At 40.0% G+C, this 22941-nt stretch overlaps 1 protein-coding gene and 1 pseudogene across 4 annotated transcripts in view; one reads left to right on the top strand and one right to left on the bottom strand.

Moving 5' to 3' along the window:
• STRN3 (striatin 3) overlaps window positions 1-22941 on the top strand; it is a 130352-nt gene that overhangs the window by 47880 nt on the left and 59531 nt on the right. For all 4 annotated transcript variants that reach the window (XM_008974696.4, XM_034937383.3, XM_034937384.3 and 1 more), the window contains exons 2-3: window positions 20180-20283; window positions 20729-20802. In XM_008974696.4, coding sequence (XP_008972944.2) covers window positions 20180-20283; window positions 20729-20802 — 178 coding nt within the window. The remainder of the gene's footprint in view (window positions 1-20179; window positions 20284-20728; window positions 20803-22941) is intronic.
• LOC103786559 (HIG1 domain family member 1A, mitochondrial-like) lies at window positions 5179-13187 on the bottom strand (annotated as a pseudogene).

Genomic DNA, 22941 nt, shown 5'->3' with positions numbered 1-22941 from the left:
AGTGGATTCATGTATTTCTCAATTTTTGCTTCTCCTATTTTGACACACTAAGGGTTGTGTTCTTGGAGAATTGACCTCTTTCATTATGTAATATCCCTCTTTATCCTGGATAATTTTCCTGGTTCTGAAGTCTGCTTTATCTGAAATTAATATAACTATTCCCACTTTTAAAAAGTTAATGTTTGCATGGTATAACTCTCCCCATTCATTTACTTTTTGTTATTTTCTGTGTGTATACTTAAATAAAATTTATTGTAGGCAACCTGTCTGGCATTTTATTTTTTTAATTCACTACAACAGTCTCTTTTGATTGGCTCATTTAAATAATTCACATTTAAAGTGATTATTGATGTAGTTGGGTTAGTACCATGTTGGTAACTCTTTTCTATTTTTGCACTTGTTCTTTGTTTATAATCCTCTTTTTCTGCCTTCTCTGGTTTGAGAATTTTATATGACTGCATTTTCTCTGCTGTCTTAGCATATGAACTGTAGTTTAAAAATGTTTCTTTTAGTAGTTATCCTAGAACTTATAAAACATTTACAACTAATTCAAGTCCACTTTTTTTTTTTTTTTTTTAAGAGCCAGGGTCTGTCTCTGTCACCCAGGCTGGAGTGCAGTGGCACCATCATAGCTCACTTGTAGCCTTGATCTCCTGGGTTCAAGTGGTCCTCTCACATCAGCTTCCCAGATAGCTGGGACTATTGGCATGTGCCGCCACACCTGGCTAATTTTTTAAATAAAAGTTTTGTAGACATGCAGTCTGGCTATATTGCCCAGGCTTCAAGTCTACTTCCTCTTTCTTTTCTTTTTTCTTTTCTTTTCTTTTCTTTCTTTCGTTCTCTTTCTTTCTTCTTTTTTTTTTTTTTTTTTCAGTAGGGGGGAATAGGTAGCATTTGGTTGCATGGAAAAGTTTTGGTGATTTCTGAGATTTTGACGCACCTGTCATCTGAGCAGTGTACAGTGTAACCATTGTGTAGTCTTTTGTCCCTCACTGCCCTCCCATTTTTCCTCTCAAGTCCCCAAAGTTCATTATATCATTCTTATGTCTTTGCATCCCCATAGCTTGGCTCCCAGTTATGAGAACATACAATGCTTGGTTTTCCATTCCTGAGTTGCTTCATTTAGAATAATGGTCTCTCCAGCTCCATCCAGATTGCTGCAAATGCCATTATTTCATTCCTTCTTATGGCTGAGTAGTATTCCATGGTATATCACATTTTCTTTATCCACTCGTTGGTTGATAGGCATTTAGGCTGGTTCCATATTTTTGCAGTTATGAATTGTGCTGCTGTAAGCATGTGTGTATGTGTCTTTTTCATATAATAATTTCTTTTCCTCTGGGTAGATAACCAGTAGTGGGACTGCTGAATGAAGTCATCTTTCACATAATATTATATTGCTTCACAGGCAGCGCAGGCACCTCATAGTGTAGGCATACTTCACATTAGTGCATTTGCAGATACTGAGTTTTTTACAATTTGAAGGTTTGTGGCAACTCTGTGTCAAGCAAGTCTGTGTCATTTTTTCCAACAGCATGTGCTCACTCTGTTAGCATTTTTTGGCAATGAAATGTTTCCTTCTGTTTGTTTATTTATTTTTGTTTTAAGACAGTCTTACTCCGTCACCCAGGCTGGAGTGTAGTGGCGCAATGTCAGCTCACTTTAGCCTCTACTCCCCCCCGGGCTCAAGTGATCCTCCTGTCTCAGCCCCCTGAGTAGCTGGGACTACAGGCGTGTGCCATAGCACCTGACAAATATTTGTTTTATTTATTCATCATTTTCAAGGTTTTTTTTTTTTTTTTTTGTAGTTATGCTATTTGGGGTTCCTTGAGATTCCATATGAATTTTATGACGGATTTTTCTGTTTTCTGCAGAAATAAAGTTGGGATTTTGATAAGGATTGCATTGAATCTGTGGATTGCTTTGGGTATTGACATTTTAACAGTATTAAGTCTTGTAATCCATTAACATGAGATATGTTTCATTTATTTATGTCTTAATTTCTTTCAGCATTGTTTTATAGTTTTCATTATATAAGTCTTTCACATCCTTGGTTAATTCCTAGATATTCTTTTTGATGCTATTGTGAATGGAATTGTTTTCTTAATTACCTTTTCAGATTGTTCATTGTTAGTATATAAAAATGAAACTGATTTTTCTGTGTTGATTTTGTATTCTGTTACTTTGCTGGATTCATTTATTCTTATAGATTATTATGGAATCTTTTGAGTTTCTACATCATATCTGTGAACATAGTTTTATTTCTTCCTTTCCAGTTTGGTTGCCTTTTATTTCTGTTTACTAATTGATAGGAATTCTAGTACTATATTGAATAGAAGTGTGAAAGTGGATTTCCTTGCTTTGTTCCTGATCTTAGAGAAAAAGCTTTCAGTCTTTCATCATTGACTATGTTAGCTGTAGGTTTTTCATATATGGCTTTTATTATGATGAAGTAGTTTTCTTCTATTTCTTGTGTGTGGAGTGTTATCATGAAAGGGTGTTGAATTCTGTCCAGTGCTTTTTCTACACTGAGATAATCATGAATTTTTCCTTCATTCTGTTAATGTACTTTCTTACATTGCTTGATTTTCATATGTTGAATTATACTTTCATTACAGGAATAAATCCCTCTTGGTCACGATGTGTAATTCTTTTAATATGCTGCTGAATTCAGTTTGCTAGTATTTTGTTGAGAATTTTAGTATCGGTGTTCACAGGGGATGTTGATTGGTCTATAGTTTCTTTAGTGTCTTTGTCTGCCTTTGGTTATCAGGAGCAGTGCTGGCCTCATAGAATGAGTTGGGTAGTATTCCCTTCTCTTCAGATTTTTGGAAAAGTTTGAGAAAGATTGGTGTTAGTTATTTAAATGCTGGTGGAATTCACCAGTGAAGCTATCAGATTCAGGGCTTTTCTTTGTTGGGAGATTTATTTGTGTAGAATTGGTGGTTACTAATTTAACTTTAATATCTGATTTTAGTAATTTGAGTCTCTCCTCTTCCTCCCTCCCTTCTCTCTTTCTCTCTCTCTGTCTCTTTGTCCCCCTCTCCCTCTCTGTCCCCTTCTCTCCCCCTCCCCCCCACCTAAAGGGTTGTCAGTTTTTTTGATCTTTTCAAAGATTTGACTTTTGCTTTCAATAATTTTTTTTTTCTATTCTGTTTCATTGATCTCTGCTCCAATCTTTATTTGCCTCTACCGGCTTTTTTGAGACAGAGTCTCACTTTGTCACCCAGGCTGGAGTGCTGTGGTGCAATCTCAGCTCACTGTAACCTCCGCCTCCAGGGTACAAGTGATTCTCCTGCCTCATCCTCTTGAGTGACTGGGATTACGGGCGGGTGCCACCACACCTGGCTGATTTTTGTATTTTTTGTAGAGATAGGATTTCACCATGTTGGCCAGGCTGATCTTGCACTCCTGACCTCAGGTGATCCACTCGCCTTGTCTTCCCAAAGTGTTAGGATTACAGGCGTGAGCCCGCACCCGGCCTAATCTTTACAATTGTGATTCTGAAATAAATATTATATAGTTCTGTTGTTTGCTGTAAGTTCATTTTAGACACACTTTTCGTTGTGGGAGGCATTACAAGTTTTACTCCATTACAAGTTAAATAGAGATAGGGTCTTGTTCTTTTGCCCAGCTGGAGTGCAGTGGCGCAATCATAGCTCATTGTAACATCAAACTCTTGGGCTCAAGCTTTCCTCCCCACAGCCTCCCAGGTAGCTGGGACTACAGGTGTGCACCACCATACCCAGCTAATTTTTTTTTTTTTAATTTTTTGTAGAGATGGAGTCTTGCCATGTTGCCTAGGCTGGTCTTGAACTCCTGGCCTCAGGTGATCCTCCTGTCTCAGTGTTATAAAGTTTCTGTGCCGCAAAAGAAATAACACTCGAATATAAAATTTTCTTTTTAATTCTCAGCAAGGCAAGTTACTTCTGTATAGAAGGGTGCGCCCTTACAGATGGAACAATGGTGAGCGTACACTTGGAAAAGGGAGGGGAAGGGGTTCTTTATCCCTGATGCATGTGGCCCCTTGCTGCTGTGTCATTCCCCTGTTGACTAGGGTTAGATGCACAGGCTAAACTAATTCCGATTGGCTAATTTAAAGAGAATGACAGGGTGAGTGCTTTGGCGGGGGTCAGGGCAGAGCAGGTAGCAGGTAATTGGAATGAGTTAGGGTGGAGCAAGTGATTGGAACGTAGATTGGAGCAGGTGAGTCAGGGTGGAGTAGGTAATTGGAATGAATCAGGGTGGAGTAGGTAATTGGAATGAATCAGGGTGGAGTAGATAATCGAAAAAGATTGCTTTACGAGGAAGTTTAAGTTTAAAAGTAGAAGGCAAAAAATTGAACATACTGACATATTCTTTGAAAAGAAATTTAGAACTCATATCTAACAATCCCTCCCCTTGTGTTTCCTTACAGCTTTCTTTTCAAACTTTTTTTTAACATGTCTTGGCTTAGTTGTTTTGCTTGACTTTCTAAAAGAAGAAGCTTCTCTGGATAAGGTGGAGGATAGTTAAGGGAGGTTTTAGTAAATGCCATTTTTATGAGCCTCTGCATCTACTTACGGATACATGGTATGACACAGCACCCGACAAGAATAAGTACACCTATTATGGCTGCAAGGGAAGAATTGAGGCTATTATTCCTTTCCATTTACTGAACTACTTTTTTTTTAGCCATCCTGTAAAGGGGTCATTTACCCCTGAGTTGCTGTCTAACTCATTGGATAGAGCAGTGAGACCTTGCAGTGCTTTTGTTATACTTTTATTAGGGGCGGTGCTGTTTGGGATGAAGATATAACATTGAGTTTTAATCATGACGCAAAATCCTCTTTCTGCTAATATCGTGTCTAAGGCTATCCTATTTTCCTAAGCCATCTAGCTGATTGCCCCTAATTGTTCAGCTATTCCTTTAACAGCATCTCTAGTGTAGTTAATAAATCGCTGTTGGTTGTAATAGATGTAGTTTATCCAATCTACATTTTTGTCACTCACCAAAATATTGACTCAAATCCTGCAGCTATTTGATTTTGGGCTTTAAATTGATCTGGTATTCCTCATGGGACTTTAATTGTGTCTAAATAGACGTGAGAGTTGAAAGACCTATAAGGGGCTTCTCTCACTTTACGATGTCTTATTTTTCCTTCCTCTGGTTGATGAAATGGCAGGGTGAAAGGGATAGCCAATTGGACTAAAGCACAAGTGCCACTTCAGTTGTTTGGCAGGGTGTCCACTAAAGGTCCACCACAATACCACCACTCATCTGCTCGGGGATGAACAAGGGCTGACTGATTGATAAGCTCTTAAATTCTTAAGCTCACTTCATCCCTTCAGGTCTCCAAGGAACGCTAAGTTTCCTCCATGTTGTGAGAGACACAAAGTGAACTTAGTGTTGGGAGATGGAGGCTGGATGGCCCTCGGGGGCTGACCCGCAGGGTGCAGGATTTTGGGATATAGCAGAGAGAGAGCTTGGCAAGACTTATTACTCCAGGCTGTAGAATCCTGGCAAAGAGCTACCATGCAGCCCTTGCCTGGTTGACTGGAGGACCACCTTAGTGGAAAGGGGACAACCTGGGCCTCCCTGCCGTGCGCACAAACATAACAGTTGCTTTTGTTTAATGTGCGGGTGGAATATTTGATCCATTCCAACCAGGCATTTACATCTTGGTATCTTGTCTCAGTTGCCAAAGTTTGTTTTAAGTCTTTAACTTTTACCATCGCTATCTTGGCCTTGTCCTTAGATGGAGGAGGAACAATGGTTCCCTTGTGAGAGGTTTTGGAAAAAGGCTTAGAAGCCGGTGCAGGCAGTGGGGGATCAAAGACATGCATTTTAAGGAGTCCAATAGGGTCTGTCCTTGAAACCTCAGCCCCCATACCATAAAACTGGCATAAAGAAGGGAACTGGCTTAGAAAAGGGAAGAACTTTGGGGGCTTGAAATAATAGCCTGTATAGGATTGCATTGGTTTAGCTGACAGCTGGGGGGGGGGGGGGAGCTGTCCCTTTAGTAAAATGAATGTATGGTTTTAGGAAATTACAAAAACTGTTTGGGGCAGTCTATCCTTGCTCTTTAGTGGTCCACAGAATGTTGGACCAACTACGGCATAAAAGCTCTACATCGGGGGGCCAGACTCCTGGTTGACACTCGGGTCTTTATCGAAATCTCCCTGGATTAAAAGGTCCCAATTTACTAATGCCCATTCTGAGGAGAGTCAGGAGGGACAAGGTACTTTTCTGAAATAGAGAGCTGTATTTGACTTGGCAAGTCCCCACAGGGTATAACAGGGCAAGCATTAAATGCAGTAGTTTGAGGTGAAATTGACTTGGTGTTAATAACTAGATGGTCAGCAATAGAGTGAGAAAAGAAGAGTAATAGAATAGATGAAAAAGTTAAATTTTTCTTAGCTTTGGTTTGGTAGGGTTTTCCCCTGGGACTGTGGTCCATGACTGGAGGGGGTGGCGCTTTGACTTAGGTGTGGATGAGTCCATCCCTTTTTCGCTGTACGAACAGCAGTCTTGGTGGTTAGCAGCACAAGGTAGGGTCCTTCCCATGCTGGCTCGAGTTTTTCTTCTTTCCACTCTTTGATGAGAAGGTGATCTTCAGGCTGGTGCTGGTTTACTGGAAATTCTAGGGGTTGTACCTGTGCTAAAAGACTTTTAGTTTTGAGGGAAAGGAAAGTGGAAGATAAAACCAAGTATATAATTTCTAAGAAATTGACCTTTTGTTTTAAATGTGGGGACATCAACAATGGACTTTATATATAGTTTTTGGTGCCTTCTTACTGAGAAATTTCCTTTAGCACCTACTTTTATTAGTTTTTAGACCAAAGAAAGCCAAACAACCATTTTATATTTAACAATGCTTCCTGTATGATTTTTATACCAAATAATCTGAATTTCACCTTTATATTAGTGTGTTATTAATGTTAATTTTAATAAAACCTTGTAGACATATTTATCCAATTTTTAATGTCTGAGCATAAGGTAAGATTTTTATAGACTTTTTTTTTTTTTGGAGACAGAGTCTCGCTCTGTGGCCCAGACTGGAGTGCAGTGGCGCGATCTCAGCTCATTGCAAGCTCCGCCTCCCGGGTTCACGCCATTCTCCTGCCTTAGCCTCCCGAGTAGCTGGCACTAAAGGCACCTGCCACCATGCCCGGCTAATTTTGTTTATATTTTTAGTAGAGACGGTGTTTCACCATGTTAGCCAGGATGGTCTTGATCTCCTGACCTCATGATTTGCCCTCCTCGGCCTCCCAAAGTGCTGGGATTACAGGCATGAGCCACTGCGCCCAGCTTATAGACTCTTTTTAACCTTTTTTATAATTTTTGTTAAACAGCAGGTTAGTGCTTTAAGAAAAACCTGTTATGCTTTTGTTTTAATATCCAGTTCACAGAAAAACTGGAAGACACCTCTTTGGCTAATATGTTTACACACAGAATTTCCTTTACAATTAACGTTTTAAAACTTGCTTAAACCTTTGAAACAAAATATATATTTTTTTAACCTTTTAATGTAGGTAAAAATTCAGATTCTTATGCCTCCTTATAGTCTTTTTACCAGAAGTATATTTTACTTTCCTTACACGCTTTGCACATAAACTGTTTCTTCTATAGTTTTACATTTAGGAGGCTTAATTACTTTTAAATTATACAACATTTCTTGCATAAATTTCCTTTTATAACCTTTTTTTTTCTCCACAACTTTCACAGATAATTCTTAGACATGCCTCAACTTTCTGACTTGCCGCAAACACCCTTTTTTTTTTTTTTTGAGATGGAGTCTCCCTCTGTCGCCCAGGCTGGAGTGCGGTGGTGCCTTCTTGGCTCGCTGCAACTCTGCCTCCCGGGTTCACGCCATTCTCCTTCCTCAGCCTCCTGAGTAGGTGGGGCTACAGGCACCCGCCACCATGCCCGGCTAATTTTTGTATTTTCAGTGGAGACGGGGTTTCACTGTGTTAGCCAGGGTGGTCTCGATCTCCTGACCTTGTGATCCGGCCGCCTCGGCCTCCCAAAGTGTTGGGATTACAGGCATGAGCCACCACGCCTGGTTTTTTTTGTTTTTTTTTTAAACCAGTTAATCTTATTTTAGGACAAGAATTTACCATATAACGTTCTTTTTACATAAATTCTCTCCCCCCAATTTCTTTTTTCTTTTTTTTTTTTTTTTGAAGATGATAATCATTCTTTTCTGAAGTGAACTTCATGTTGGTGGACTAGACTGTCTAAGGCCATAAGATTAGAAGTTAGGATAATACATGTTACACTGTTAACTTTTAGCAAACTTTACTTATGTTGAAAACCTTTTAAGTTTGGTATTTCAATTATTCTTTGCTATTAATAAGACCCTGTTTAGTCCAAATTAACTTAGAATTGGTATAGATGGTTCCTTCCTAGTTTTGTAAGTACTTTAAGGCTTGGCTGAGTGCAAATAGCTCACACGTTTGAGCAGACCAGTTATTAGGCAGTTTTCCTGACTGCTTCTACAGGAGTTTCCCTATCAATTACTGAATACCTGTTGTTCCCCCACCACCCCAGTCACCCAGGAGGAAGTCGTGTCCTGAAGGGGCTTCCTCCTAGGTCTGGTCAGATCTTTGTATGGTAATTAAGATTTCAATCCCCTGTTAGGAAACCTTCTGGGTTAAGGGAATTTTCAGTGGTTAATGATAAATCATCTTTTTCTAACAGAATAGCCTTATAATTTTAAGATTTTTGAGTTAGTAAGCTACCTTTTTGCTTTTTGACTTAGGATAGTTCTGAACTGGTGAGGTGTGCTCACAATGGAGTTTCCTCTAAAAGTTATTTTTCTACTTTCTTCTGTTAGCAAAGCAGTTGCCGCTACAGATAGAATGCATTTGGGCCATCCGCGGGTTACTGGGTTAAGGATTTTTGATAGGAAGGCTACGGGTTGTCAGTGTCCTCAGTGCTTTCGGGCTACGCCCTTGTTTACACTGACAGCGAGATGGTATTGGAGTGTTATAGGGTCACGGAGAAGACCTTCAATTATTAACTATAGGTTTTAAATTTACCCTGGCTCTTAAAGGAATAGGGTACACTGTTTTTCTCTTTACTACTACTATTTTTCTCTTTCTCTGTTTGACCTTGTCTCTTTCTCTCTCTCTGACTCTCTGTCTCTCTGCCTCTTTCCCCACCACCGCCTCCCTTTACCCCCTCTCTGCCTCTCTTCCCCGTCTCTCTGCCTCTCTTCCCCCCGACCCTGCCCCACCCTCTCTTTCCCCTCTGTGTCTCTCTGCCTCTAGGGTAGGGACCTGCGGGAGTGGAGCTACTCTAATACCCAAGAAGAAAGGAAAAGGTGGGGTGGGGGGTTGTGTCAGGTTCAACCCTTGAAATTAGCGGAAGGCTCAACCCCTTAACACCAGGGATGTCTCACCTTGTGTGTCCTGGAAGGCTCAACCCCTCAAACCAGGGGTGTCTCACCTTGCCTGTCCCGGAAGGCTCAATCCCTCAAACCCGGGGGTGTCTTGTCTTGCTTGTCCTGGGAGGTTGATCTGCTTCCCCCCTTTCCCCTTCTGAAGGTCCTTTGCACACTTCCCACTCGTGCTGTCATCTCTGGCTGCTCCCCTAAGGGAGAATTAGGCCCCTCTTAGTGTTGGCGTGCTGGTAGAAATCCCATGGCAGGATTTGCTCTAAGCCATATGAGGTAGCTATGGAACCTTGGAGAGGACCCACTCACTCCGTCCAGCAGTAGGACTTGTCACCATCCACACAACACCGCAAGCAGGGTTGTTGATGATCATTCACGCACGCACACATTTAGCCCTCCAGAATTTGACCACAAAGGAAGTACTTTACCAGCTCCTGCGGCTTCTCCTTCCTTGGCCTGTGCACAGTCATCGCAGCAGTATGTGAGGATCCTTTAAGCTAGGTTGCTGGCCAGTCCCCCACTCTGCGTTGCTGAGAGCTCGGGTTATTCCTCGCACTGGGTAGGTCTTGATTTCTCATCCCTGAGGCTGCCACAATAGGGCAGGGTGCACCTCCTCACGAGAGAGAACCAGAGACTGTCCCTGGTGGGGAATGTAATCCTGGATGAGCCCCCACATTGTTATATATAAAGTTTCGGTGCCGCAAAAGAAATAGCACTCAGATATAAAATTTTCTTTTTAATTCTCAGCAAGGCAAGTTACTTCTGTATAGAAGGGTGCACCCTTACAGATGGACCAATGGTGAGCGCACACTTGGACAAGGGAGGGGAAGAGGTTCTTATCCCTGATGCACGTGACCCTTTGCTGCTGTGTTGTTCCCCTGTCGGCTAGGGTTAGACGCACAGGCTAAACTAATTCCGATTGGCTAATTAAAAGAGAATGACAGGGTGAGTGCTTTGGCGGGGGTCAGGGCAGAGCAGGTAGCAGGTAATTGGAATGAGTTAGGATGGAGCAGGTGATTGGAATGTAGAGTGGAGCAGGTGAGTCAGGGTGGAGTAGGTAATTGGAATGAGTCAGGGTGGAGTGGGTAATCGAAAAAGATTGCTTTACCAGGAAGTTAAGTTTAAAAGTAGAAGGCAAAGAGTGGAACATACTGACATATTATTTGAAAAGAAATTTAGAACTCATATCTAACACTCAGCATCCCAAAGCACTGGGATTACAGATGTCTGGCCCCATGCACTTTTGTTTGTTGGTTTTTTTTTTTTGAGATGGAGTTTCACTTTTGTCACCCAGGCTGGTACAAGCGATTCTCGTTCCTCAGATTCCTGAGTAGTTGAGATTACAGGCACCTGCCACTATGCCTGGCTAATTTTTTTAGTAGAGATGGGGTTTCATGATGTTGGCCAGGCTGGTCTTGAACTCCTGACCTCAGGTGATCCATCTGCCTCAGCCTCCCAAAGTGCTGGGATTACAGTACAGGTGTGAGCCATCGCTCCTGGCCTCTGTTTTTTTTTTTTAGAAATGGGTCTTGCTGTGTTGCCCAGGCTGGTATTGAACTCCTGGCCTCAAGTGACCTTTCTGCCTTAGTCTCCTAAAGTGCTGGGATTACAGACATAAACCACTGCACCCCCATGCACTTAAGGAGCCAACCAGTCTACTTGGCAGGCAGAAGAAAGTAAATTAACTGGGGTAAATAGGACTCCTATATAACATCCAAAGCATGTGGGATTCTGCAGCAAACTGGGAGTACTTCTGGATTGGCCTGCTGTCTTCTTTAGAACTAATTTCATTATAACAGTTTAAGAAGGTGGATATTTTTACATAGTCAATTGCATTAGGTGACATGTTTCTTTTCTGTTAATGTGACTCCTCTGAATGACCTAGTTCACTAGTGAACTAGTGACTAGTAATTTGGTCACCAAGCAAATCAAGCCTGCAAGAAAGGAAGTCAATACTCAAAATAGTGTGTTATCGTCTGAATTCCATCAAATAACGTGTTTTCTGTGTGAACACTTAACCTCAATAATGACATGTCTAACTAGAGCAAGCTCCTGCAACAAGACAAAGACCAAGACAGCACCAAGACCAAGACTCTCTTTTTTTTTCTTTTTTTTTTTGAGAAGGGGCCTTGCCCTGTTGTGCGCTGGCTGGAGTGCAGTGGTGCTATCTCGGCTCACTGCAACCTTCACCTCCGAGTTCAAGTGATTCTCCTGCCTCAGCCTCTGGAGTACTTGGGATTACAGGTGCGCGCCACCACAGCTGGCTAATTTTTGTATTTTTAGTGGAGATGGGGTTTCACCCTATTAGCCAGGCTGATCTCAAACTGCTGACCTCAGGTGATCCACCCACCTCAGCCTCCCAAAGTGCTGGGATTACAGGTGTGAGCCACTGTGCCAAGCCTGCATCTCTTCTTCTAAGGCTTAGGTTTTGCCCATAATTCTCAGTGCATGGAATAGTTGACATCAACAGTCATTGTTCCCATCACAAAGCCTTGGGCTGCCACATGCATGTGGATCAGGTGAAGGAACATTTTAATATTTCTCCTGCTCTTCAATTTGTATATCCACTGCAACAATTGCTGCAAAACCTGCTATTCCAATGGGGGACAAATGGTGCCTCTTTAGCTTTTTGGATATGTTTGGATCCCTGATCATCATATGAAGAAAGAGAAACATCTGTGTTGGCTGGTATGGAAATTGCTAGAAGAATCTCTCAAGAGCAACAAAACCCTCATGATCCAACTGGCTTCAAATCCCAGCTCCCATGCCCTGTCTTCTCTTGTGTGTAGTTTTTTGTTTTTTGTTTTTCTTTTTTAGACGGAGACTCACTCTGTTGCCAGCTTACTGCAACCTCCACCTCCCAGGTTCAAGTGATTCTCATGCTTCACCCTCTCGTATAGCTGAGACTACAGATGCGCACCACCACACCTGCCTAATTTTTGTATTTTTACGAGAGATGGGGTTTCGCCATGTTGGCCAGGTTGATCTCGAACTCCTGACCTCAAGTGATCTGCCTGCCTCAGCCTCTCAAAGTGTTGGGATTACAGGCATGAGCCATCGCACCTGGCTCTTTTCTTGTTTTTTAATGTAAGCATTTATATCTATAAATTCCCCCCTGCGCATTGCTTACATTGCATCCTCTAAGTTTTGGTATGTCCTGTGTTTGTTTTCATTTGTTTCTGTTACCTAATTTTTCTTCGAGTGTGTTGTTTAATTTCCATAAATTTGTGAATTTCCAGTTTTCTTTTGTTATTGATTTCTAACTTGATTTTTTTGTGGTCAGAGAAGAAACTTTGATATCTGTCTTTTTAAAGTTATTAAGACTTGTCTGAGCATGGTGGCTCATGCCTGTAATCCCAGCACTTTGGGAGGCCAAGGTGGGCAGATCACTTGAGGTCAGGAGTTTGAGACCAGCCTGGCCAACATGGTGAAACCCTGTCTCTACCAAAAAATACAAAAATTAGCTGGGTTTGGTGGCGTGTGCCTGTAGTCCCAGCTACTCGGGAGGCTGAGGCAGGAGAATCACTTGAACCCAGGAGCTGGAGGTTGCAGTGAGTCGAGACTGCACCACTGCACTCCAGCCTGGGTGATAGAATGAGACCCTGTTTCAAAAAAATTAAAAAGTTATTTAGACTTAACTTGTGACTCAGTTTACATGGTCTGTTCTGGAGACTGTCCCATGTGCACTTAAGATGTGTATTTTTTTGTTGGGTAAAGTGTTCTGCATATGTGTGTTAGAGCTAGGTGATTTGTTGTGTTCAGATCCTCTATTTTCTTCCTTACCATTTGTCTGGTGGTTCTATCCATTATTTAGAGTGGGGTATTGAATCTCCAACTACTGTTGTCTGTTCTCCCTTCTATTCTGTCAGTTTTGCTTCATACGTTTTGATAATCTGTTACTAGGTGTGTGTGTGTTTATAGTTGTAATATCTTCTTGTCATTATTAGCATAGTCATGTGTCATGTAACGGCAAGAATATGTTTTGAGAAATGTATCGTTAGATGATTTCATCTTGTGAACATCACAGAGTATGCTTACACAAACTAGATAATATAGCCTGCACTTGGGCTATATGGTATAGCCTATTGTTCTGAGACCACAAACCTGTATAGCATGTTACTGTACTGAATACTATAGGCAGTTGTAACACAATGGTAAGTATTTGTGTATCTAAACATAGAAAAGGTATAGTAAAAAAAAAAATGGGGCCAGGTGCTGTCACTCACACCTGTAATCCTAGCACTCTGGGAGGCTGAGGAGGGAGGATTGCTTGAGGCCAGGAGTTTGAGCCCAGTCTGGGCAACATGGTGAAATCCCATCTTAAAAAAATAGAAAACTTAGCCAGTCATAGTAGTAGGTGCTTGTAGTTCCAGCTGCTCGGGAGGCTGAGAGGGGAGAATCACCTGAACCTAGGGAGGTTGAGGCTGCAGTGAACTGTGATCGTGCCAATGCACTGTGGCCTGGGTGACAAAGTGAGACCCTGTCTCAGAAAAAAGAAAGATAACAAATGGTATAACTGTGTAGGGCACTGACCATGAATGAAGCTTTTAGGATTGGAAATTGCTCTGGTTGAGTCAGTGAGTGGTGATTGAATTTGTAGGCCTGTGGCATTGTCTCTCTTGTAGATTGTATAAACACTGTATACTTAGACTTTACTAAATTTATGTGAATTTTTTTCTTCAATAATAAATTAGCTTACCATAATCATTTTACTTTATAAATTTTAATTTTTTCAGCGTTTTAACTCTTTTGTAATAACAGTTTAAAACAAGCACATTGTACAGCTATATAAAAATATTTTCTTTTTATCTTTATTCTATTAGCTTTCTTCTAGTTTTTAAAATTTTGATTTATTTTTACTTTTTAAACTTTTTTTGTTAGAAATGAAGACACAAACACACATATTAACCTATGCCTATGTAAGGCCTAGGAAGGCCTAGGTTAATCATTGTCTTCTACCTCCACATCTTATCCCACTGGAAGGTCTTCAAGGGCAGTAACACACATGGAACTGTCATCTTCCATGACAACAATATCTTCTTCTGGAATACTTCCTGAAGGACCTGCCTGAGGCACTTTTGCAGTTAACTTTTCTTTTTATAGGTAGGAATACACTCTAAAATAACAATAGAACCAGGCACGATGGTTCACACCTGTAATCTTAGCAACTCGGAAGGCTAAGGCAAGAGGACCACTTGAGGCCAGGAGTTCAAGGCCAGCCTGGGCAACAAAGCAATACCCTTCTCTACAAAAATAATTTTTAAAAAATTAGCCTGGCTGGTGGCCCGAGCCTTAAGCTGAAGCAGGAGGATCACCTGAGCCCAGGACTTAGAGGGTACAGTGATCTGTGACTGCACACTACAACCCAGTCTGGGTGTCTCAAAACAAAAATGTATAGTAAATCAACTGTAGAATAGTCATTATTGTCATTATAAGTATTGAGCACTGTACATAATTATATGTATTGTACTTCTGTACGACTGACAACGCAGTAGATTTGTTTATAACCATCAGGACAAACGTGAGTAATGCGTCTAATGCGTCCCACTACAATGTTACAATAGCTACGACTTCTAGACTTCTACGACTTCACTAGGCGATAGGAATTTTTCAGCTCCATTATAATCATATGGGACCCCTGTTGTATATGCAGTCTGTCATTGACTGAAATGTCATGTGGCACATGACTGTATATAATGTTCTTTGTCTCTTGTCTTTTTTAAAGTTTTAAGCCAATTTATCTGATATTAGTATGGGAGATTGACAGACTTTTAAAGTAAGTATATTAGGTTTTGTGGGCTACAAAGGGTTTGTGTTGCCTATTCTTTGTTTCTTGTTTTATGGTACTTTAAAAAACATTTTTAGTTTTAGGGCTATGCAAAAACAAGCCTGGGATAGGTTGCCAATTCCTCTTTTATCTTGAATAAAAGTTTTTTAATTGTAATGAATTTTTAATCCTTTTCTTTATGGCTAGTGTTTTTGTCTTTTTCAAGAAATCTCCCCTTAATCTGAAGTTGTGATGATACTTGTTAGCCTAAAAGCATTACTGTCCTGCGTTCATCTTTAGATCTGTAATCCTCCTGTAACTGTATGAGGCAGAAAGTATCAGGCAGATGTTCATTTTCTTTTTTTCTTTTCTTTCTATTTTTTTTTTTTTTTTTTTTTTTTTGAGATGGAGTCTCACTCTGTGGCCCAGGCTGAAGTGCAGTGGCACCATCTCAGCTCACTGCAAGCTCCGCCTCTCAGGTTCACGCCATTCTCCTGCCTCAGCCTCCTGAGTAGCTGGGATTACAGGCGCCCGCCACCACGCCCGGCTAATTTTTTGTATTTTTAGTAGAGACGGGGTTTCACCGTGTTAGCCAGGATGGTCTCGATCTGCTGACCTCGTGATCTGCCCGCCTCAGCCTCCCAAAGTGCTGGGATTACAGGCATGAGCCACCGCGCCCAGCCTCATTTTCATTTTTAGCCCACATTTGGATTCTCTATTACTAAGCACCATTTTTGAAGCAACCATTTTTTTCTCAATGTTCTGCACTGCCATCTTTCATAAATCATGTGATCTTCTATGCTTTAGTTTGTTTCTGGACTTTCTGTTCTGTTTCTTTGGTTCATTTTCCTATCCCTGAGTCATCAGTGTCTTAATTTCTGCAGTGTTATATCTTATTGTTTAGTAGAGCAAATTCTATCACCTCATTCTTTTTTTTTTTTCTTGAAACTCTGTTGCCCGGGTTGGAGTGCAGTGGCCTGATCATAGCTCACTGAAACATCTGCCTCCTGGGCTCAAGCAGTACTCCCACATAGATGGGACTACAGGTGTATGCCACCACACCTGTCTAATTTTTGTATTTTGTAGAGATATAGTTTTGCCATGTTGCCCAGGCTGGTCTTGAACGCCTGGTCTCAAGCAATCCACCCTCCTCAGCCTCCAGAGTGCTAGGATTATAGGCATGAGCCCCCTGTACTCGGCCCATCTCATTCTTTATAATTGTCTTGGCTGTTCTAGGTAATTTGAATTTTTTTTTTGGTAAATTTTAGTATCAGCTTGTCAGGTTCTACACATGCAAATTCAGAATTTGATTGAAATTAAATCTGTCAGTCAATTTGGGTAAAAATTGATATTTTTACAGTAGTCAGCTAGTCCGTTTAGGTTGTCTTTAATGCCTTTGTTCAATTTTTATATTTTCTGTATAAAGCTCTTGCCCATCTTTGGTGGTTTTTTCCTAGTTACTTTTATCTATTATAGTTTTGGAGATGGAGTCTTACTGTGTTGCCCAGGCTGGTCTCGAAGTCCCCGGCTCAAGCAATTCTCCCCCACCCCCCAGCTTCCCAAGTAGCTGGCATTATAGTCATGTGCCACCTTGCCTTTTTTAGGTACTTTTATTTTTTGATGCCATGGGGAATGTGTTTTTTGAGGTTACTTTTAAAAGTGTTTATTTGCAGAGATGATGCTATAACATTGCTGAAAAGTAGATTGTTAATGATCCTGTACTGAGTGCTACATTTATTATTTAATTGGTCATTATTATGTTATTATCACTATCAGGTATAACCTTTACCTTTTCAATCAGTTTACCCTCTAGATACGTGACGATATGAGGTCATAAGGTCAGTTCCAGTCATTATGACTTCTCTCTCATTTACTTGGTCCTCTTCCATGTATTTTTGGTTAATCCATGTGTTGGTGGTGGTGGTGTTTGTTTTGTTTTGTTTTTTTCTTTTCATTCAGGGTCTTGCTCTGTCGCTCAGGCTGGAGTGCAATGGCAATCATGGCTCACTGCAGCCTCGACCCCTCCGCTCAAATGATCCTCCTGCTTCAGCCCCTCAAGTAGCTGGGATAACAGGCGTGCACCGCCACACTCAGTTAATTATTAAATTTTTAGTGAAGACGAGGTGTTGCTGTGTTGGCCAGGCTGGTCTCAAACTCCTGGTCTTAAGTGATCCTCCTGCCTTGGACTCTGGAAGTGCTGGGATTACAGGTGTGAGCCACCATGCCCACCCTAGTCCACATTTTTTAAAAAGGTTTTGTTTTTAATTCTTGGGCGTTTTCCTTGTCCTAAATTCTCGCAAATTATTTCCTTTCAGCCGTCTGTTCAGTACTGCTTTGGAATTTTTGCTTTTTGGTGTGTGGTTTGTGCTTGTCTATTTTACTAGATTGTCTAAGTGTGGATAGTTGGTAATACAAAAATTCAAAAAAGAAATGAAAACCAATTCTCACAACAGTATAAGATTCTAATAGGAAATACTGCTGCTGGGTTGTCTTTTTTAAAAAGAATCCTCTTAGAGGACATTATGACTTTCACTTAGTTTCAATGCCTTTCTCAATCAGAAACCCACCAATTTTTACTTCTTCAGAAGCAGAATAATAAAACAGGTTTCCTTCAGCTTTCTGTAATGGTAATTTTAGAACACTTATTAGATCTGAAAATTGAGAGATACATAATGGTTCTATAGTATGGGCTTAGTGGTTTTTAAAAACAACAACAACAACAACCAGCCAACACAGGAGAAAACACTAGTCAGAATCTTTCTTAAAAGTGTATGACGAATTTGACATCTTTTCCCTTTGCTCCACAGCTTGTTAGAGAGTAAGTGCTGCTCTTTTCTTGAGGATCATAGACTATTAGGTTCTGAACTTTTATTATTCCTCCTAGTGCTTTTAAAAAATTTTTAAAATATGTATTTATAAGTGTCATGTAGCTGCTTATTTGTTTATTTTTATTTTTATTTTTATTTTGTAGAGGTAGGGTCTTGCTTGTCGCCCAGGCTGGAGGGCAGTGATGTGATCATAGCTCACTCTAGCCTCACTCCTGGGCTCAAGCAGTTCTCCTGCTTCAGCCTGCCAAGTAGCTAAGTCTACAGGAACATGCTACCACGCCTGGCTAATTATTGATTTTTTGGTACAAACAGGGTCTCGCTGTCTTGCCAAGGCTGGTCATGAACTCTGTAGCTGTTTGTAGCTTCTCAGGTGTTAAGAAGTTGTAGATAATTTCATACAAACTTTTTTTAGGGTAACAGTTTTTTTGATGACAGCAGTTATTTATTACTTAGGTGTTTTTATTAGTTGACTTGATTTAGCTGGTCTCCTTGGCTAATATATTTCTCTTGTAGAAATGAACACATCATAACTAAAGTTTTAACAACAATTTAGCTTACTGAATAGCTTTCTTTCTCATACTGAACAAATGCACCTGTGTCGTCTCTGCAAGAACATTCTACCTCTTGTGAAAATTAGTTTTATTGTCAATGTGTAGATAATGGCAAATGTCCCCAGACAGATGCCAGTCTCTTTCAACATTATTCTTTAGTGTGAGGTGGTTAAAGGAGGCTGACATATAGGGAAGGGCTAGAAAAAGGCAGAGAATTGCCTTTTTCAGGAAATAAGGATAAAAGGCACTTAAGGAAAAAAATTCTCTCACAGTGGAAAAATGACAATAGAAAGCAATGAGGTAATGGAATATATGGTGGCTTACTTAAACTATTTGTAATACTATGGCATTTACTGTTTCAAGAATTAAAATGGAATTTGGAGTGGGGTGGTACAATGGAAAGATTATACATTTTCTTTTTTCTCTCTCTCTTTTTTTTTTTGAAATGGAGTCTCACTCTGTCGCCTAGGCTGGAGTGCAGTGGCACCATCTCGGCTCACTGCAAGCTCCACTTCCCGGGTTCACGCCATTCTCCTGCCTCACCCTCCCGAGTAGCTGGGACTACAGGCACCCACCACTACGCCTGGCAATTTTTTGTATTTTTTAGTAGAGACGGGGTTTCACCGTGTTAGCCAGGATGGTCTCGATCTCCTGACCTCGTGATCCACCCGCCTCGGCCTCCCAAAGTGCTGGGATTACAGGCGTGAGCCGCCGCGCTCGGCCCCTCTTTTTTCTTTTGAGACAGAGTGTCGCTCTGTTGCCCAGGCTGGAATGCAGTGGCACCATCTCGGCTCACTGCAGCTTCCGCCTCCCAGGTTCAAGCGATTCTCCTGCCTCAGGCTTTCGGGTAGCTGGGATTACAGGCACCTGCCATCATGCACAACTAATTTTTGTATTTTTGTAGAGAGGGGGTTTCACCATGTTGGCCAGGCCGGTCTTGAACTCCTGACCTCAGGTGATCTGCCTGCCTCGGCCTCCCAAAGTGCTGGGATTACTGGCATGAGCCACGTGCCTAGCTCAGATTATAAATTTTCTAGTATTTCAAGAAAAGCTTTTGAAGTAATCTGTTTTTTGAAATAATATCTCATTTTCTGACGTATTTATCTACTTGTGGACATGTTTTTCAGTTCTTTGTGAATTGTATGTTAGGAATTAGGTGGCATTTTTATGTATATTTTTCTTTCAAGGTTATGTGAAGGTGAAATATTAATATTAGGGATCTTAAGGATTATAAACTAGCTAATTTATAGTTATCTTTATTTTAAAAGGGATGTGTTAGATCTAACAAAGTTTGGACATTTTATGAGTTTTTTTTGTTTGTTTGTTTGAGACAGAGTCCCCTCAGCCTCGAGTAGCTAGGACTATGGGCACACACCACTACACCTGGCCAATTTAAAAAATTTTTTGTAGAGATGAGGTCTCACTATGTTTCATAGGCTGGTCTAAAACTCCTTGTCTCAAGCAGTCCTACTGCCTTGGCCTACCAAAGTGCTGAGATTACAGGTGTGAGCCATTGCCTGACCCGTTTTTATGAACTTAAAATCTTGATATCATGAGTCAAGTGCAACAGTTTGTGTTTATCGTTTTCCATTTTTCAGTTTCCTATGTATGGTTAAGGAAAAATGTAAATAAATGCATCTTTTATATTTTTAGGCCCGGATTGCATTTCTACAAGGCGAAAGAAAAGGTCAAGAGAACCTGAAGAAGGACTTAGTAAGAAGAATAAAGATGTTAGAGTATGCATTAAAACAAGAAAGGTATGTGTGCCTCATTTTGTTACATGAATAAAGTAGAACAATAGTATACTCATGTATACCATTGTACTGTGTATTTGGCAGCTTTTTTTGAAAGGTACAAATCCTTGCCCGAATACATGATGCTGTCTTGATTTGATTCATACTTGGGAAAGAAAGGCAAAAGAGATTAAAATAATTCAATTGAAATGTGTTTTGTTACAGAATCTAAATTTTGGAACTTAAAAAAAAAGACAAAGGATAATTGATCTTTTTTTAACTTTTGGGTATGTGTTACTTGGGAAACTTACCTTTTTTTTCTTTTACAGCAATATAGTCTTCAATGTTCTTTGCAAACAAAGTTTAAAGAAACAGACATTCATATTATGTTTTGTTATTGGAGTAATATAAAGCAAGAGTGACAAAAAGAAGAAGTTGTGATTTTACTAATTTGTGATTAAATTTTCAGGGCAAAATATCACAAATTAAAATATGGCACGGAACTGAACCAAGGTGACTTGAAAATGCCAACCTTTGAGTCAGGTAAACTTGCTTCTTCTGTTACTTTTTTTTTTTTTTAATTCATTTTTTATGTAACAGACATGTTCTCTTTACCCGCATTTTGGTTTGATAATATTAGAGAATGACTATTGTAAACTGTCTAGAATTTGGGAAAAAATATTAAATGAGTAAAAGTAAATAGTTTCATATACATCTTAATCCTGAGGCAACTTGTCTTATTATCCTTGAGTTGAAATCTGTGTAAAAGTGTGGTTGCATTTATGGTAGTAATTTGAGCTGGAAGGTAACAAAGTTAGGTATTATAGTAAATTTTAGAATTTTAGTTAATTGTTTTTGAGTTCAATATTAAGTATGTAGAACTTGGCAGAAACACACACCATACATAAAATTTGCAGTTGATTTATTTTTTAGTCTTTAACACTTTCAGTCTTAGCAGCAGAACTTTAGAGCTTCCATTTGTTGTCATACATATAAAATTAAGAGACCAAGATGGGAGTGGCATAGGTTTTCTTTGACCTGGCTTTTCAGTGGTTATAAAGGCTTATTCTGATGCCAAGAAACTATATTAGAATCTCCTCCTTGGAAAAAGCAAAAATCAGGAACAGAAACATGGAAGGTCTACTTTTTCCGAGCCATGATTATTATAGTCTTCTCTTTGCAGTTAAAGGGAGTAGAGTGACTTCACCAGAAAAATACCTGGTGAATTCAGAGCTTTTTTTTTTTTTCTTGACTCATTTTATTTCCAGTATGGCTAGAATATTCAGAAAATAAGCAGGCACTTCTAGAACTGTAGGGCTTGGTCTGTGTGTAAAGAAAGGAGGCTAGTTAAAGCCACACTGAGCCTGCAGTAGAGGCTAAGGAGAGTCAGAATTGGCTAGGTGGTCCCAGTATAACAGTTTGTATAAAGCAAGATAAGTCTTTTTTGCTCACAACTGAAATTGTGGCAAGACAATCTGTTTTTATCTGTATAAACCTAAATATTAAAAGTTCCTCAAGTTGAGGAATAAAATAATATCCAACCAAGTATTTTCTTTACAGGACACACAATAACAGCGAAGTAAAATGTTTTCAGTTATGTAGAAAAATTCTTCAGGATGTTTAGTGGAAAACCAAACAAAGGGATGGGCAGAAGTATATCGTGTGAACAAAATATTGTAAAATTATTTATGTCAGAGTATATATGGAGATAATATTAAATGAAACAATGTCGCCTTTTATATACCCCCAAAGAAATCAATATAAGAAAGAAAATGTACAAAATATTGATTTGATCATAGTAGAAGATATATAAGTATTTATACCCCTTTCTCAGTAAAATAAATAGATACAGCCTAAACCTAACCTTATAAACGGGTCATATTAAAATATAAAAGAGTTCCCTTTCTTCTACATTTGGAAAACAGATAATCAGATAGAATAATGGGCAAAAGACTTAAAAAGACAGACACACCATAGAAGAGGTTATATAAATGGCCAATAAATATATGAAATGTTGCTTGATTTTTATTAGTTATTAAGAAAATACAACTTAAAACCACAATGGAATACGATTAGACACTGACCAGAATGGCTAAAATGCAGAAGAGGCAATATCAAGTGTTGAGGATGTAGAGTTACTAGAATTCGTCGACATTGGTGTTAGGATTATATATTGATAATGCTGCTCTGAAAGTGACTTGACACTATGACTATTATTAAAGAGGATATAACATACCTAGGCCAGGTGCTGTGGCTCATTCCTTTAATCCCAGCATTTTGGGAAGCCGAGGCGTTGGATCACTTGATCCCAGGAGTTCAAGACCAGCCTGGACAACATGGCAAAACCTCATCTCTACAAAAAATACAGAAATTACCCAGGCTTGGTGTTGCATGCCTGTAGTCCCAGCTATTTAGGGGGCTGAAGTAGGAGGATTGCGTGAGCCCGGGAGGTCAAGGCTACAGTGAATTTTGTTCACACCACTCTACTCCCTCTTGGATGACAAAGTGAGACCCGGTCTCAAAAAATATTTATATACATACCCTATGATCCAGTAACTCCACTCCTCAAAAAGCATATATATGTTCATCATGAAGCTTGTGTAAGAATGTTCATAGCATCATTATTTACAGTGAAAATCTGGAAACAACTAGAACAGTCTTCAGAATTAGAATAAATGGATA

The sequence above is a fragment of the Pan paniscus genome, chromosome 15 (assembly GCF_029289425.2).
Source record: "Pan paniscus chromosome 15, NHGRI_mPanPan1-v2.0_pri, whole genome shotgun sequence".
Lineage (NCBI taxonomy): Eukaryota > Metazoa > Chordata > Mammalia > Primates > Hominidae > Pan > Pan paniscus.
The sequence above is the reverse complement of the archived record's forward strand: the minus strand, read 5'-3'. Positions and strand labels throughout refer to the sequence as shown.